General features: G+C 35.1%; 1 protein-coding gene across 9 annotated transcripts; it reads left to right on the top strand.

Moving 5' to 3' along the window:
* The first annotated feature begins 80 nt into the window (after nucleotides 1-80).
* Nucleotides 81-18,876, top strand: rdgB (retinal degeneration B). Of its 9 annotated transcripts, none has more exons than XR_011031888.1 (14): nucleotides 81-206; nucleotides 5,025-5,287; nucleotides 5,376-5,473; nucleotides 6,346-6,490; nucleotides 6,636-6,827; nucleotides 6,916-7,329; nucleotides 7,407-7,801; nucleotides 8,545-8,620; nucleotides 8,678-10,006; nucleotides 10,073-10,171; nucleotides 10,327-11,297; nucleotides 11,371-11,543; nucleotides 13,647-14,781; nucleotides 16,098-18,876. XR_011031888.1 is itself a non-coding variant. In XM_068285393.1 (13 exons), exons 3-13 carry the CDS (start codon nucleotides 5,396-5,398, stop codon nucleotides 12,891-12,893), a joined length of 4,110 nt encoding a protein of 1,369 aa, XP_068141494.1. In that variant the 5' UTR covers nucleotides 81-206; nucleotides 5,025-5,287; nucleotides 5,376-5,395; the 3' UTR covers nucleotides 12,894-13,618. The 9 variants fall into 9 exon arrangements, 3 of the variants coding, with proteins under 3 accessions (XP_068141494.1, XP_068141495.1, XP_068141493.1); XR_011031886.1 differs by having other exon boundaries at nucleotides 10,073-10,210; nucleotides 14,299-14,781; XR_011031887.1 differs by having other exon boundaries at nucleotides 10,073-10,210.
* The last annotated feature ends 40 nt before the right edge of the window (nucleotides 18,877-18,916 follow it).

Raw genomic sequence — 18,916 nt, 5'->3', positions numbered from 1 at the left:
AATAGCCGTTGAATGGCCAAAATGTTAGTTGGGTATCTAATTGAACTTCCAATACTAAGAATGTTTGCTGGACTATGTTGTTTTTTTTTCAGTGTTGTTTTTGTTTCTGGGTGAGCGGGTATATTGCGCGCGTCTGTCGCTTGTAATTTTTTTGATATAAAATAATTGTGTTTATGCTATTAGCGCGGAAAACTAAACGGCAGAAGGTATTGACAAGACAGTTGGAAATATCATATTTATAGATTACGAGACTTTGTATATATATTTTCTGATTGGAAATTTAAGCAACAAGCGTATTGCATGCAAATATGTTGGATTTCTGGCTCGTTCGTACGCAGGTCGCTTGACCAAAAAAAAAAAACCCAGTTGTAAAAATTTATATATATCTAAATAAATGCGAAAATACTCAATCAATAAATTGTGTGAATGGCAAAACAAAATAACAAGAAGCTGGAAAAACAAAAACAAACCATTGCCAAAAATCTGTGCTATTTTTTATACACACACACTTTCATATAAGTGTAAGCATATGTATCTGTGTATTAACATACATACATACATGTATACAAATCAACTACACACTCTGTTGGTATTATTTGATTTTTTTTTTTAGTTTTGTTAATTGTGCAGCTGCTTAGCTGGGAAAACAATCTAAAAGTAAAAGAAAAAGAAAACAAAAAAAAAAATAATTTGAGTTTTCCAAATGTGTGGAAATGTGCAAAAATGCTTCAACGGCTGTGTGTAAACTTCTCAAGGTCTTTTCTCGCTCTCAGTCGCTTTTGCTGGGTAGTTCTCTCTCTTTCTATCGTTTGCTCTCTTGTAACTCACTCTGATAAGAATCTCGAATTAAATAAATAAAATTACAGTTATTATCTCTTTCTCCTAGGCATTGCGTGCAAATTGAGTATATTCGCCTGATTGGCCGTGGGCCTCAGGTACAGTAATTTTAGACCAGAGCCTCACCGTTAGGCCACTGATTTTTTCCCGTTGCCCTCTCACAAGCTCTTCTTCGCGTGCTCTCTCTCTCTCTCACTCCGTCCCTACAGGGCTTTAAGCTGAGCCCTGGGTAGCGACAGGTGCACGCACTGTGTTCTTTTGCTCTTGTTATATTTATAAATTATTAATAAACATAAAGCGCGCCACAGGTGTGCATAGAAAACAGTAATTGTGTGTGTGTGTGTGTGTGTGTGTGTATGTATGTAACTGACCCCCCTTAATTTTCTTTCTCCTTCCCTTTGTATACATATACATACATATGTATGAATGTATGGATGTATGTTAGTTGTTTTACTTTCATTAACCTGAGCTTGATTTCCGTTTTCTTTGGCTGTCAACACTTGGCAAACGCCTCTTGGTGTTGTTATTGTTGTTGACCATCAAGTCATTCACATGATTACAGTGCAAAGTTCATGTAAGTTGTAACCAATTATCCAACATTCCAGTTTATCATTTAAATTTTTAAATAAATGACCTTCACACTTCAATGCATACGCGTCTCTGACACACACACATATGTACATACGTACATATTTACATACTTATTTTCGCTTCACGCTTCTGCAAATCTCCTTTTGAACTTAAATTAAACTATCTCTTCACGATGACTGAGCTGCTTTTAAATGCTTTATTGCGTTGCATATTTCAGTTATTTAAGTTTTATTCGGTCCAATTCGCTTAGCAGAGTAATCTATTCATCATCATTATCAAAAAAAGGCAAACAAATGCAAAACTGAATAAGATAGATAATATCTTATTGTATCTGTATATACACACACATTTGTATATAAACAGCTGACAATTTTCTTACACATACATACATAATCTCTAAGTCAGCATACATACATACATCTACACTAGACTTTCTATAACTAAAGCTAAAGCTGTAATTCACGGTGAAGTTGATGGACCTCGCACTTTTCTTAAGCAATATGACGTCATATAAATAAATGACCTTGAAATAATTACTGAAGTATCTCACTGCCTCTCTTATTTAAACAATCTTAGTGCGTCTCACTCTTATCATTTGCTTAAATCTTACACATATGTATGCACATACATATATCTTATCTTACATTATCGCTCTGATCAGAATCAGATCTTTATTTTGGGCATTTCTAAAAGATCTTTTTGATATACACATGACATACACAGATAAAAGTGTGTAAATCATCAAATTTTTTTCTTTTTACTAGGCAGTTATCATAAAAATTTAATTTGAAATCATTTAATAGATTAAGAAATGATATAAACTCAGAAAAAGCATTGACCTATTTTTAAGTTAACTTGAATCGACTTTGATTTTGGCACAAATAGGATAACGTAGTTTCGGTTATGGAGTATTTTTAGTTATTTATTTTCAAAAACCCAAAATTACGAAACAAAAAAAATTAATATATTTCAAGTCTATCCAAGATTTACAAAAAAATTCTAAATTATAACTTTAAAAGTTATACATATATGTATTGTAAATTACAAATTTGTTTAAATTATGTATCAGTTTTCTTCCATTAAAATTGTGGCTTCTAAATATTTTTCTATTAAGGGATAATTTTGTTCCAACAATTAATTTACAAGAATTATTCTTAGCAGGTATGACCTGTTTTCGTTTTCGAAACGACAAATGAATTGGATTTTAAATATACATACATATGTTCCAAATGGTGAAAAATAAATTTGCAAAGGCTAGAATCAAGCACACTTTGAAACACCCTGAAAATTTAAGGTCAATAAGTAGGTATATTATTTTTGATTGTTGCAAAGTCGGTGCTGTAAAAAGTTGAACAGATTAATCTGAAATTTGTATCAGGTTTGTGAACTTTATTTCTTAGAACTTGATGGACCCTTTTCCTCAGGGCACCTAAATAACCAAGTAAACCTCCTTTATATTCTTTATATAACGGCTGACGAAGTAGATATATACGCAATAGACATTAAACGCATTGAATCGGTCAGTTTTAACTAGTAAATGCTATGACAATGAAATAAAAGAGGACAAACAGATTGAGAGGCGGCACGTACGTTGGTACATGTACATATGTACATATGTCTTTATATAAAATTATTGTTATATATTGTAGTTGCACTTTACACTGACTTTAATTGAAACATGTGTGGCTTATGGCTAGCAATTTATTTTAACGAGAGAGCCAAAGCAAAAGTTTAAAGATCATTCATTTTGATCGTTCATCTTTCTATGAAATGCAAATTGTTTAATGTTTTATTAAAAAGCCTCTCTATTTGAAATTACCTTTTAAAAATACATGTGTCCATAGAAATGTCGAGTTTTGACGTTTTTTTTTTCTGTGACATGTTTGCCCTGACACTCCTCCTGTCGTGTGATGTGCTGTCGTGTCCACTTATCTACCATGACATGAGCGTGAATATGTAATATGACCATCAGAGTTCCCTCCTCCATCCGCCCACTCTTTATTTGTCAGTTCTTTTCTGTATTTTTTTTGTTTTTGCCTTCATGGCCCCTGCCCGCTGCCGTCCTCTTTTTGGGATTGTTCCCAATAAATATTGATTGGTATTATTTTGCATTTCTATCGCCCCCCTTCCCACACACGCCCACAGGCATATGGGTGGCGGTTGTGTGTGGGCGTGGTTAGTCTATGTTGGCAATCAATTGGAATAAAATGTCAGTTTCATTATGAGAAATTGTCAGCTCTCTTAAATACCCATATCTTAACATATTTATCCGACAATATCTATAGCGATATTAAGATGTATCTAAGATTTCAAGTGCTTTTCCCCTTTTAAAATAAACTTTAACAGGCTTAGGATAGGTCGAATATTTTGGTCCCAAAAGTATGCATTAGTCTGGAAAAGTATTAATAATTTGCCGCAAATTTATAACTTTTCATGTGCCCTGTAACTTAAAATTTGTGTACAAGTAATGTTTGCTTGGTAAATACATTTTTTATCCACATAATGCTCCAAAACTTCCTTACTTTGAGCCGCCAACTTGTGTTTTTATCGTCCATCATTTAACTAAACATAACGTATACGCCACGTGTGACAACTATAATAACAACATTCTGGATAATATACCAAGAAATTTGTCGTTGTTTTTAACTTTTCTTTACGTTTACCCACCTGTTTATTTAACTATGAATCTAGCCGCCCTAGACTCCATTTTCGCTTACCTTTGACTTTCTTGATGTTTCCCTGTGTTCTTGTTTATTTTTTAAAACCCTATAAAAGAAATTAGCAAAGGAAAATGTGATAAAGAATAAATTACTATAGTTTGTGTATACATACATATAGAATATATAACGAGGTAATAAAAAGTGTTCAGATGCAGAGAGGTCTTCGCTCTCCCTCTCACCCCCGCTACCTATCTGTTTGTGTGTGAGTGTGCCGCCCACCACCTTTATACTCTATTCCCCTATTCACCTTTGATCTGGCTATTGCTGTTGTGTCAGCAGTCAACAATAAATCCAATTAGTAAAAAAGAAAGCAGCAAAACGGTTCAAGGTAACAAGAACAGAAAAAAAAAACCAACAACAACAAAAATTATGCACGATAAAAACGTAATTGTCGTTGTTATTGTTGAGCCAGACAGAGGCGACCTTATCGGACATTCTTGTTGGCCATTGTTCGTCACAGAGGCGGTTCGAACGTTGAGAAGGGGATCGAAATTGACTCTTAGGGGTAATGAGGGGTCCCACTCTCTGCCATAGCCGATGCAGGTGTCGATTTTGGCGGTATAAGATAGAAATTCGACGAGGTTCCAACACCCAACTGTCTGTCTGTTTAGTTTTACATCTAATCCACAGTGAAAGTGTGCTCTTTTTCTAGCCAACATGCTGACTTTATTCACCCCAAATATTCACCGAGGGAAAGAAATCAATAAATAAAATGCCAATTTACATTACTCAAATTACACACACACAGAGAGAGAGATAGAGAGGGAGAGAGAAGCCATAGCAACTAAACTACCTAACTAACCTACGAGCATCTAAATTATAAACTAAGCCAAGCAAACTCATGCTGTTATTGTTGCTGTTCTATGACATTTACAGGTCATAGGAGAAAAGACACTCAATCTACGTCAGACGCCAAGCGTTGGCCCCACCACCAACACCCAGCACCTAGCACCACCCATGGTCGTCACCATGCCCAATAAGAGTCGATGATTAGCTAAGAAGACAACCTTTATATATATATATATATATATATATATATATGTACATACAAACGTATTATGTATATATGTATATGTACATATATGTTATAGACTATTATATGTGTGTATATAGAAGAAGAAGAAGGTCGTGATTACAAAGTAAGGAAAGCAAAAGCCTTAGCGAACAATTTTCGGATCGGATCGCAACGACACATCATCCATCATCATTATTATTCTTTCGCCTCAGATAGAAGCAAATAGATCAAAATGTTGATCAAGGAATATCGCATACCGTTGCCCCTCACCGTCGAGGAGTATCGCATTGCCCAGCTATATATGATAGCGGTAAGTTCTATTAATTTACAACATATTTCTTTACTTTCAAAAATCGAATGTGAGATGAGACTGTCTCAAATATATTTGTACTTTTTAAAACACCTCAAAAAGTCGGATAACAGGATAAATCCCGCCCTGCATAGACTTTCGAGTATCACATTTGACCTTTTCCGATTGCAGTTTGTTGGATTATCTCACCCTTTCCGGCACTTTCATAGTTTCATAGTATTACTAATACCTTGAAACAATTTTGTCCGCTCGCTTTCGCCATATCTTCTATAGATTTGGCACTGATTTTTGCTTTATATTTTACAGTTAACGAACTACGACATATTGTTTATGTTGTTTTACATTATCTGATTCATTAAAATCAACAAATGAATAAACTATTTTTATTCAAGATCTAATGTATCGAACGTGGATATGTCCGTCCGGTTTAATATAAACTATTTACATATACATACGTATAGATATATGTAGATACCTTCGATTAAACTTATACTTATTAAGATCTGAAAGATTCTTTACAAATTCGCTAGATTCATATATCTTATCTAATTTGCTTATATGATAATTCATATATTAGAGGGCTGCATGAATAAATTTAAAATTCGAATGCTATTTTACTCAACCAAATCCGAATCGAATAAAATGAATCTGAATGGAACTTAATGAATCGAACAAGGTATTCGAAATCTTAAAGTATTCTGATTATTTCCAAATGGAACTTGATAAACTAAATGAATCATCTAAAAACTCAAAATATTCCGGATGCAAAAAATAAATGAATCAGTTTGACCACTGTGCCAGTGTTTGCCAGTGTATTTGAAAATGTACTAAACCTCATTTTATATTCATTCTCATGTTCTCCGAAAATACAGAAAAAGAGTCGCCAGGAGAGCCACGGCGAAGGTAGCGGAGTAGAGATCATAATCAATGAACCCTATAAAGATGGACCCGGCGGCAATGGACAATATACGAAAAAAATCTATCATGTGGGCAATCATTTACCGGGCTGGATAAAAAGTGCGTATTCTTCTCTACTCTCACAGGTCGATTGATTGATCACTCGATCGATCGATCGATCATTCCTGGATCATGCCATTTCACATTTGTTTTTTTCCCATCTTTCTGTTTCTTCGTATTTCATAAAATTAAGGTCTAATTGCAGGTTTATTACCCAAAAGTGCCCTGACAGTTGAGGAAGAGGCATGGAATGCATATCCATACACAAGGACACGCTATACTTGTCCATTTGTTGAGAAATTCTCGTTGGACATTGAAACGTATTATTATCCAGATAATGGCTTCCAGGAAAATGTATTTCAGCTATCTGGAAGTGATTTACGTAATCGTATTGTGGGTAAGTAGTAAACACACACACACACACACTTTATAAAAGGCAGTACCTTTTTATTATATATATATAAATATAATCTGAACTTTTGTAGACGTAATTGACATAGTTAAAGATCAACTTTGGGGCGGTGATTATATCAAAGAAGAGGATCCCAAACATTTCGTCTCGGATAAGACGGGACGTGGTCCATTAGGCGATGACTGGCTAGAGGAATATTGGCGTGAGGTGAAGGGTAAAAAGCAACCAACATCCCGTAACATGTCCTTGATGACTGCCTATAAAATCTGCCGTGTTGAGTTCCGTTATTGGGGAATGCAAACAAAACTGGAAAAATTCATACACGATATAGCACTACGGAAAGTAATGTTGCGCGCCCATCGTCAGGCTTGGGCCTGGCAAGATGAATGGCATGGCCTAACCATTGAGGATATACGCGAATTGGAAAGGCAAACCCAATTGGCGTTGGCCAAGAAAATGGGCAGTGGCGAAGAGGGCAGCGATGCCGGTTAGTATTTCTATAAACTCACATTGTTAGCTCTTATTTATGTATGTGTGGTCTATGCCTTTCGTTGTTTTAATTAGATAGCAACTCGGAGGCTTATGTTAGCACAGCGGCAAGTGCAAGTGCTGCTACCTCTTCTGCCGCTATTACTGTTGGCAGTGAGCGAAAGAAATCTGCTCCAGCTATACCACCAATTGTGACACAACAGCCGCCAAGTGCCGAAGGCAGTTCCGATGAGGATGAGGGCGATGACGATGATGATGCTGAAGATGAGAATGATGCAATTGGCGCCGGTCTGGAACTAAGTACCAGCAATCAGCAACAAGGTACCACTACCGGTGGATCCAGTCAACGCTCGAGATCCCAAAGTATTCAGCTAGCCACTGGCATTGGCGGTGCGAATAGTAAAAGCAAATTTGGATCAAAAGGTGCCCTCCATTCCCCAGTGGGTTCGGCACATAGTTTCGATTTGCAGGTAAGCAGCAAATCCATGTAATCGTATTTCGCAATCTTTTGCGAGTTTTATTCTCGCCCACAAAAGATACAGAATATCAGTGCAAAGAACCTAAATATGTCCATATCTGTGTCTGTACGTTGTTTATTTTCCTTTTCTTTCAAATGGAAACAATTCAAAAATTAGAGTTTTTTTTATGAAAATCGGTTTTTGTGTTTCCGTTTCTTTGTCCCAGTCTTTGTCTCTGTCTGTTTCTCTCTGTGTTATGTGTGTGTGTGTGATATGTCTCTCTTACCAAGAATCTGTTTAATTTCCTTACACAATTGACAACAATCCCGACAACTCCAAAAAACATTTCAAAACAAATACACAAGCCGCATGCCAAAACAGAGCCACCCAGACACCATGTAAGTTCCACCTAAACTACCCGATAACATAGTCATCCCCTTCCCCTTTCTTCTTGTTTTAGAATTTAGTAGTCGTAAAAAAATTTGACCAAATTAGAAAGATGAAACATCCTTTGCCAGAATAATAACAGTTCTCGTATAAAGTTTTTGGCAAATTTTTAATGAAATTTCGTAACAAAAGAGTGAAAAGAAAATAGTATAAACCCGACTAAATTATTTTTAGTTTTTAGAGTCTCATTTCAAAATTAGGAACAAGAATAATTGTTGTTGCTTAGCCAAATAAAATGTATTACCTAAATTTAAGTACAACTTTGTTTTCCGATTTCATTGGACTAATTTTTTAAATCAAATTCTCAGGTGGCCAATTGGCGTATGGAACGTTTGGAAGTTGATTCTAAATCCAATTCAGATGAGGAGTTCTTTGATTGCTTGGGTAAGTTAAACGTCTCGACTTCTCTACAATCATTTTTAGTTTCATTCTTTTGTTTAGACACAAATGAGACAAACTCATTGGCCAAGTGGAGTTCGTTGGAGCTTTTGGGCGAGGGCGATGATAGCCCACCACCTCATGGCGGCAGCAGCAGCAGCGGCGGCGGTGGAGGTGGTTTTATGGGCGGTGGAACTTCATCGAGCGGTTCTTCTGGAGTTGGCCGTTATCATGGTCGGCAGGATGATAGCATATTCAATCAGGATTTCCTAATGCGTGTCGCCTCGGAGCGTGGCAATAAACGGCAGTTGCGTTCATCGGCTAGCGTGGATCGCAGCCATGACTCATCACCGCCGGGTTCTCCAAGCACACCATCGTGTCCGACCACCATATTAATACTTGTCATCCATGCTGGCAGCGTGCTGGATGCGGCAAGTGAGTTGACCGCCAAGAAGTCAGATGTTACAACATTTCGTGGCTCATTCGAGGCTGTAATGCGTCAGCATTATCCCAGCCTGTTGACCCATGTGACAATTAAAATGGTACCCTGTCCATCGATCTGCACCGACGCCTTGGGCATTCTATCGAGCCTTAGTCCGTATTCGTTTGATGCTTCACCATCGGCCGCTGATATACCTAATATAGCGGATGTGCCAATTGGAGCGATACCTTTGCTATCAGTAGCCTCGCCCGAGTATCAAGAGACAGTCAATAAAACTGTGGCCGCTGCCAATATTGTTTACCATGAGTTCTTGAAATCGGAAGAGGGACATGGCTTCTCTGGCCAAATTGTTATGCTTGGCGATTCTATGGGCTCGCTACTGGCCTATGAGGCATTGTGTCGCGGTGGAAATGGTTGTCAGCCAGCTACATTGAATACCGGTGGCGATGGTGATGCCAACAATTCGATTCCCAATCCGACTATCAACAGTCGTCACTCTCGTCTCGATATGGAACATCATCTTCATCAGCATCAACATCAGCATCATCATTCTCATCACGAAGAAGTTCGTTCGTTCATTGAGACAGCTGATTTGGATGCTAAACGACTTTTGGTTGCCCCATCGCCGCGTCGTCGTCGCTCTAGCTCTTCCAGCGATTCGCGGGCCGCTGCTGGTGCTTCGACCTTCAGTAAATTGGATTTCGAGATTAGTGATTTCTTCATGTTTGGTTCACCCTTATCTGTGGTCTTGGCTGCCCGTAAATTGCACGATGCTAAAGCGGCATTGGCCCGACCCAATTGCCATCAGGTTTACAATTTGTTCCATCCAACTGATCCAATTGCCTCGCGTCTAGAGCCATTGCTTAGTGCAAGATTCTCCATATTGGCTCCGGTTAATGTCCCAAGATATGCTAAGTATCCGCTTGGTAATGGTCAGCCACTGCATTTATGTGAGTATCAATCGAGCGATAGGCTCAAACTCGACTTCATTTCACTAAGCGACACTCTCATTGCAGTGGAGGTAATACAATCGCATCCTCAGCATTTCAATGATGGCCACAATCTTTTAGCGGGTAGAAGACTCTCGGATGCCTCAATGCAGAGCACAATATCTGGTTTGATTGAGAATGTTTCCCTAAGTACCATACATTCCCGTAAGTTTAGATTAACCCAGTCAGTAGATGAAACCAATTCCCTTCAAAACATTTTGCATTCATTTAAATTCCTAATTAAAAACAAATTTCGCATTATTTTCTTCCTCCTGATGTAGTTCAAAACAAATGGTGGGGCACTAAGCGTCTGGACTATGCCCTCTATTGCCCGGAAGGATTAAGCAATTTCCCAGCCCATGCTTTGCCGCATTTGTTTCATGCCAGCTATTGGGAGAGTCCGGATGTGATTGCTTTTATATTGCGACAAATTGGCAAATTCGAAGGAATTCCGTTTGTTGGCTCACAGGATGACAAAGACAATGCCAGCAGCTTCCACCCAGGGCAGCCGCGTGAAAAATGGATTAAGAAACGTACATCGGTGAAGCTAAAGAATGTGGCCGCCAATCATCGAGCCAACGATATCATTGTCCAGGAGGGTAGGGAACAGCGTTTAAATGCTCGCTTCATGTACGGACCACTCGATATGATCACATTACATGGTGAGAAAGTTGATGTGCATATTATGAAGGATCCACCAGCCGGGGAATGGACTTACCTAACCACGGAAATGACAGATAAAAATGGACGCATCTCGTACAGTATACCGGATCAGATATCCCTCGGCTATGGCATTTATCCCATTAAAATGGTTGTACGCGGTGATCATACATCGGTGGATTGCTATATGGCCGTGGTGCCACCGCTCACCGAATGTGTGGTTTTTAGCATTGATGGCTCCTTTACTGCATCCATGTCGGTGACCGGTCGTGATCCCAAAGTCCGTGCTGGTGCAGTGGATGTCTGCCGCCATTGGCAGGAATTGGGCTATCTGCTCATCTATATAACTGGACGTCCGGATATGCAACAACAGCGTGTTGTCTCATGGTTAAGCCAGCACAATTTTCCCCATGGACTGATCTCTTTTGCCGATGGTTTATCCACCGATCCTCTAGGGCATAAGACAGCCTATCTCAACAATTTGGTACAAAATCATGGAATCTCAATCACAGCAGCCTATGGCAGCAGCAAGGATATTAGTGTCTACACCAATGTTGGCATGCGATCGGAACAGATATTCATTGTGGGCAAGGTACCAAAAAAAAAAAAAAAAAAAGATGGCCCAAAAAAGAATCCATTTAATCGAATTTTTCTAATGATCACAGGTTAGCAAGAAATTGCAATCAAATGCCACAGTTTTGAGTGATGGCTATGCCGCTCATTTGGCTGGCCTACAGGCCGTTGGTGGGTCACGACCGGCAAAGGGTAATGCTCGCATGGTCATACCCCGTGGATGCTTTAATCTGCCCGGACAGTCGGCAAATCCACGACGACGAAGGTAAGATTCACGTCTGGCTGGCTGTGACTCTCAAGAGTCTACTCTATGTATGCGTCTGTCTGTGTGTATTGTATATATGTACAATTGTGTTAATTATATGAATATATATACATATGTATATTATATATATTCGCAAATAGGCATCCAATGCTTGTATGTATGCATAATAATAAGTATTGTAATTAGTTTTATGATTTCTGGTGTTGTATATTGTTCAGATTTTAGTTTTAATGTCTTTTTCATTTCGTTTCGTTTCGTTTCGTTTGCATTTGAACCATTTGAATAATTCATCAATCGTTCATTCTAGTGAAATTAATTCATGCCATTCGCCCCTTCTCTATTAACTAAATAGTTCAATGACCATAATTTAAACAATTATATGTGAAAGTGTTAATATTGCTGATATATCGAAAAGCTAAAGCGATATAACAGAAATAGTTATCATTGACCAAAAGTAGTTGATTCTGAATAAACCAAATGGTGATATTAATTCAGCAAAGAGCACAGTGCACCATATAGAGATGATACACATGTAGTAAATTGGATATTTGTTTTGTTTTGTTTAACTGCTTATGGTCATTGATACAGACTAAACCCACTTATAATCGTACATACATCATGCATATTAATGAAGCTTCTAGTGTTGGCTGCTCATTTCTTCGATTGTTCAATCACTTGCTCAGTTTTTTTTTCTGACTAACTTGTTTGGTTCTTTTCATACTTTGAAATGTCACAATGAGCAAATGAAAAGAGTTAACTAATAACTCCTACAATGATTAACTTCAAAAAAGACAAACTTAGATTATTATGGTCAGAGATGCGTCTTTCTTTGTTGCAGTAAAGCAATAAATCAGGCAAAACCCAAAGAAGTCTGTCAGGGAACAACAAATCAAGTTAATCAATGAATCAGTGACCATCTGAATGAAAAACTAAACAAGTGAATGAAAAAATTGATTTACATACTTTCACAAATGAGCGGAACACCAACACTAATATCTTGCCAAAAACCAAAGACTACTTTTAACTTTTACACTTTACCATGCCACCCTGCGCCCTGCCACGCCCCCCCGTCCTGACCCCGCCTGACTTAATCTCGATCTGTCCCCATCCTGTACAAATATATTGCACCAACCTTTGCTCCAATGGAGCAGCACTGCCTTTGAACTGCAATTGGCCAGCAACAATATCAACAACCACAGCAACAGCAACAACAACAACAGCAGCAACAGCAATAATCACTGCAACAACATCAGCAACAATTTGGCCAACAAACTGAATGAGGACTCTATAGCCATGCCATTACCAACCACCACAACCATCCAATCCAACCAAACTATCATTCAATCCTAGTCTATTTACATATACTCGTATATGCTAGATGGTATCAATTTATTATTGTTTTTATTTCGTTATGTTAACTTTTCGAACAAAATGCCGTATTATTTTACATCACTTAGTATATTAAGTTATATAGAATCCATTTTGTATTATTTCTACAATTTGTTATACATATAGTCATAAATTATATACATACATAGTATCAGCTGATATTATTATATTATATAGCCAAATTATATACTATAACAAGAATTTCGGTAATGCCGAGAATTCTTTATATCCTTGCAAATCACTGAGAAAAAAAATGTCAAAATATCGATCAAAAGAACTAAACATGTTATTCCTATAATAAGTTTAACTTGTTATAGGGACGATCTGTTGTAAATGTTTCTAAAATTCTGCAAGAGTATAAAAAACAAAAACTAAAAATCAAATGAAAACACACCAAATATATTCATACATATATATATATGTATCTATAAATGAAATGTGTATATAAATACATATATATAATTGTATAATAAACCAAATATATCTATATATATATATATATACATACCTCCCAATTTATATTATATATGATTTATAATATTACAATTTGTATCCTTTTTTTTCTTCGTTTGTTACTTAAACATATGCTTAAACCAAAACAATTGCTTCCACCACAACCACAACCACGCCCACCATAAACCAAACGTATCTACATACAAATATATGTACAATAATATCAAATCGAATCAATTGCTGGATCTTTATCACCCTCAGGCTGCATGAACAAGCAACGAATGAAGTTTGAAATGCAATGCAGACAAGCCAAATAAACAAATAAATAAAACAAAACCCAATAAACAAAATATATATATATAAAAAATTTAGCAATAAGTCGGCGTACATCGACTTTATAATACCCTATACCACATTCTAGAGTTGATAAGAAATTTAATATTCATTTACATATTTACTCCGATTTGTTTAATTCCACAAAATTGTTTGGGAATCCCCTTCAATTATTTAATTACCCAACAAGTGTCAAGCACCATTTCCGCCTAAAGGGCAATGGGTATAGGGTATATATACATTTATAATTGACAAATTAAAGCAAAATTGATGTTAATTTTGTTTTTGCTTAGTGCTTATAGTTTGAAACACTTATTTATCACTTATTGGTTAAAATTATATAGTGAATTGATAATGCATTCTTAGCTGATTGGTGTTGTGCAGCAGCAGAAATCGAAATTAGAGCGAAATTCAATTTCAAATCTCTGTTCCTAACATAAACTTTATCTTTCTTTTAAAACAAATCCGTTTTTTTCACCCGACACCCGAACCTGACACCCACCCACACACCTTACACTCCATTGACTGATTCCATCCATAAAAAAATAAAAATAAATATATAATACATACACACAAATAGCAACGAGACAGGACTATCATCGCCCATACGCAGCGGATATCTGAAGCGTAAAACCTATTTGAGTCATCATTAAATATCAGATAGAGAGAGAGAAACAGGACGAGAGAGCAGATCATCAGCAACTATATGTGTATATAGAGTTCGTAAATATATTCGCATATATAGACTATATTTTCACAGTCACAGACCCCAAAAGCAAATGATAATAAAATGGATCTCCTTTGCGTTTCGTCAATATCACAATACAAAACCAAAAAATAACCATCTCTCTGTGTACATATATAAAACATATACAAACATACATATATGACTATATACATGTACATATGTATGCGCGACATATGTAAGCAACATTATTCAATGTATATAGTTTATGAACATATATTGTATAGCAACAACAACAACAACAACATGAGAACAAAGAACAAAAAAAACAATACCAAAAATTGTACAACATTTAACCGAAGTCAAATGTGTCACGCGGTGAGTATGCCACTAAAATATGTATAAACATTTTATCATATACAGTCATGGACAAAAGTATTGGCAATTAGAATTTATCTCGATTATGCCTATGTACTTTTGAACTAGACAACAATCCAGAATCGGATAGTCAAAATGTGTAACAACAAAGTCCAAATACACCAGTTAACAAAGCTGTATAAACTTAGCAGTCATTTGGTTAGGACCTCAATCCAATTGAGTCTTTATAGGATGAACTGAATAGAAGGACCTCAATCCAATTGAGTCTTTATAGGATGAACTGAATAGAAGGATCCAAAAGCTATCAATCCCGACCAAATCGCAACTCTACCAAAAAATAGATGACAAAGTGTGTTAAAAATTGAAGAGTACTCAATGCCAAACCGTTTGAGCTGCGTTATAAAACCAAAAGACGTGCCAAAAAAATCCCAATTATATTTTTATATTCTTTAAATGACTACTATATTTCTGATAGCCAATACTTTTATTCATTTAAAACAGATATGCTTTCCGTTTGGTAGTTAAGCTTTGAACAAATTTCCTCTTTTAATTGCAGTCAACAATAATCAAAGAATACATATATTTTAAAATATAAACAATTTTGAGAAGAGAATAGTTGCCAATACGTTTATTTATGACTTTGTTGTTGGAATTGACAAATCTCATTTTAGATATATAGTATAGTCTGCTTATCTACTTGCAATTAGATTAGATATACTAAACAAAGAAACCTTATGGACAGGCTCACAAATTGGATCAATTTCGCCCTGAAAGATATACAGTGAACCCTCAGTTAACAAAGATAATTCGTTGCATCATCTTGTTCGTTAAGCGAACCCACATTTCCCAATGAAACGTATAATATTTATTAGAAAACTGAATATATGTAAATAAATTGAACAGAATGGTAGTCTGAAATGGAAAAAAAGAAAGAGTTTGGAGTCATGTAAGCCGTAAAAAATGGTCACACTAAAAAGCTCTATAAAGTATATTCGGGATTTCCCTAATTTGGCGACAGAACTTTTAGCTGCAACTAGTGCTTTCACATTTTTCGTTGGTCGTTCGTTGACCGAGGATACACTGTATTTAAAAATTTGATTTGTTACTAAAGAAAAGAAATCATTTTTAGTTTTTAGAAAGCAACTAACAAATTTTATATCTGTCCAGTAAGTGGTAAGTTTTTAGATTAGAACAAAAATGTAGGCAAATGCAGCTGGATATATATATTAAAAATATTTGAAGTAAACGAAAGAATTTTACTATTAAAGTACTATATATCTATAACATATATTTGTCTGTTCTATTTTGCCTCTCAGGTACCTGGAAAGAAAGACTGTTTCCTCCTGTTGTTTGATGGTTTTCCAAACCACTTAAAGAACAAACTAATTACGAACACGAAACAAATACCACAAATAAAAAAAACACATGAAGCAAAGCAAAATTAAACATATAAAAACATGGAAATATCTAAGAAACAGAGGAATCATAAAAGAACTTGCAAAAACCTTAAAAGAAGATTATGAATCTTTATTATACCACACAACATACATATATGACTTGTATATGTATGTATGTATGTTCGAAAGAAAACAGAAAAACATTATTCAAAATATCTTAAAATAATCCATTGAAATGAACAATGAAACAACTGAGAGAACATGATGATAGAAAAAGGCGTTACAAAAATCAAATAGCAAATTAAATGCATTTCTTTAAACAAAATGAACAAAAACAAAGAAATTACGGCTTTCCCCTCTTCACCACCTATGATATATGTATGTATGTATCTATTAAAAGTAGTCGTTTAATCTATGTGTATGTGTATTAAAAAACAACAAAAACAAACAGAACGAAAAGAATCAAACCAAGTTGAACAAATTGCACCGATTTATGTATCGTCTGAGAACAATCCAATTCTGTATCAAAAGAAAAGAAAACTCTAAAATTGTGATAGCAAAAATAATAATAAAAAAAATAAATAAATGTAAATTGCAGAATTTCCCTTTAAAAAAATATATACATAAAGTGTATATGAAACCAAGTCCCAAATTCGTAAAAAAAAAAAAAAAAACCCCAAAGAGTCTTCGAACTACGCTAATTTGTGATACATCTAAAAAGAACAAAAACAAAAAAAAAAGATAACTAAAAAATAAACCAAACTGAACAAACAGATCATTTCAAGCAGAGAACTTCCGAAAATCCTAAACTCAAGGCGACCTGAATCAAATACATTAGGCAACATTAGTAGCAAATGTTTAACTTAAATGATAAAGCAAAGAGCAAATGATAAGGATATAACTATTATATATGTATTGTACATGCATGCATACATGCACATACATACTACATACAATTGTGTATATGTGTGTGCTGTCCAGCCCAAGTTAACTATTTAACATAAACGAAAAACACATAAACAAAAAATGATGATAAATAACACGGTACAAATTGATTCCAAACCAAAAGAGAGAGAGAGAAAGAATAAGAGAAAGGAACAGGCAATACATACTCAAAAACGGATCTAAGGATATAAAATGAGGCCTGGGAAGTGCAATATGCAGTAAAAGAGTTCAATTCTTTGAAAACTATATAAAAGTAAAGCTAAAAAGTGCAATGAAGACACTTTTGTGATTCTTCAAGGGTGTATTGCATACTTCAGGGGGTCAAAGTTTTTTCCTTTTTGACATTCTTGGATTTCTCACTGTATGTACTGCCTGTAAATAAACATATTGAACAATTTAGTAGTACATATGTATGTACATACATCTAATTGTATAATCAAATGCAAATTAATAATTAGCAAAGAACCTAATACTAAACAGATCTTTGGCATTCAAAATTGTTTGCTTTCTTTTATGTGTTAAGGTAACAATTGATGATATTCTTCCCAGGGCCAAAGCTCTAATACTAGTTCCTCTTCTATCGATTCTTCATGCACTCTCTCCCATAGTTTTGTTTTATATTTATGCAGGCAGGGAACCCCCTGATACCTATTAGTTATACAAATCTTTACTCAAAACTACATATATTAAAAACTTGTTTGGGCATTTATTTGGATAGACGTAAATGAGAAATTTTTCATTGTATTTCCCTTTATTAGTAATGCCAAAACTTGTTTAGAGATTTATCGCATTCTCACGTAGAGCATTTACAATGTAATATTTTTAATTACTTCTCTGCCCTTCCCCCTTCCCCATTTCTCTAGAATGGTAATAATTCGCCAAATTCAATTACTACTACAAGCTTCAAAATTACAATAAATAATAAATGTGTATATTTGATAGTTAAACCCACCATATAGCTGATAAGCTGAACCCCTCCCCTCATTTATTTATACATATGTATGTATGTATGTATTTATCAAAGAGAAATGGAAAAGAGACGAAAAGCAAGCAAAATGTTTGCTTTGGCATGCCAAAGATTATATATGTATGTATAAATTTGTATGTATCAATGCAGAGTCAAAGCCCTCTGCAAGGATATAATCTAAACTAAACTAAACACAAAGGTAACTAAAAATACAGGCACAGAGAATAAAAATTGTTGAATATATACATACAAATTACAACAGATATATATATATACAAATATATATATATTTATTTACATAAGTGCAAAAGTCCAAGAAAAACTACAACAACAACCAAAACTAAAGATAAGAGAATAATCTCATTTCATTTGAAACTGAAATAATGAAATATTTATTGATAGAGGAGCCTAAGTGTATGTAGGCCAAAGATGCAATCTATTTACAAATCAACTATTACAAAAAAATAAACAAACTATTTTCCCAATCGTTGAACCGATCGTTAATAAATACATAATATATATATATAAATATACATAAATCGAAAAACATGCAATTTCCAAAACATAATGACAACAGTCAAAAATATTTTTCGATGTAAGCTGTTTGTTAAATTAAAAAGAGAAAAAAACGTATATATGCATATACAAACATATGTATAATACAGTTAATTATTCAAACAAACCCAAGAAAAAAAAAAAAAAGAAAAAGGTTCATGGAAAATACCAAAATGTTCTATTTGATGTTACAAAATGAAAAAATAAATAAAAATTAATAAAAAAGCAAAATTCTCAAACAATTTTTCATTTAACTCCTCGAATATTTGCA

This window comes from Drosophila tropicalis, unplaced genomic scaffold (assembly GCF_018151085.1).
Source record: "Drosophila tropicalis isolate 14030-0801.00 unplaced genomic scaffold, ASM1815108v1 contig_4, whole genome shotgun sequence".
NCBI classification, from domain to species: Eukaryota; Metazoa; Arthropoda; class Insecta; order Diptera; family Drosophilidae; genus Drosophila; species Drosophila tropicalis.
This window is presented reverse-complemented; position numbering and strand designations above follow the sequence as displayed.

What these genes read in the sequence shown, in the direction of transcription:
- rdgB (XM_068285392.1), top strand. Translation starts at nt 5,396, where the DNA reads ATGTTGATCAAGGAATATCGCATACCGTTGCCCCTCACCGTCGAGGAG. An exon ending in CGAAGAGGGCAGCGATGCCG is followed by an intron (nt 7,330 to 7,406) that starts GTTAGTATTTCT and finishes TGTTTTAATTAG; the next exon opens with ATAGCAACTCGGAGGCTTAT. An exon ending in CCTAAGTACCATACATTCCC is followed by an intron (nt 10,211 to 10,326) that starts GTAAGTTTAGAT and finishes CTCCTGATGTAG; the next exon opens with TTCAAAACAAATGGTGGGGC.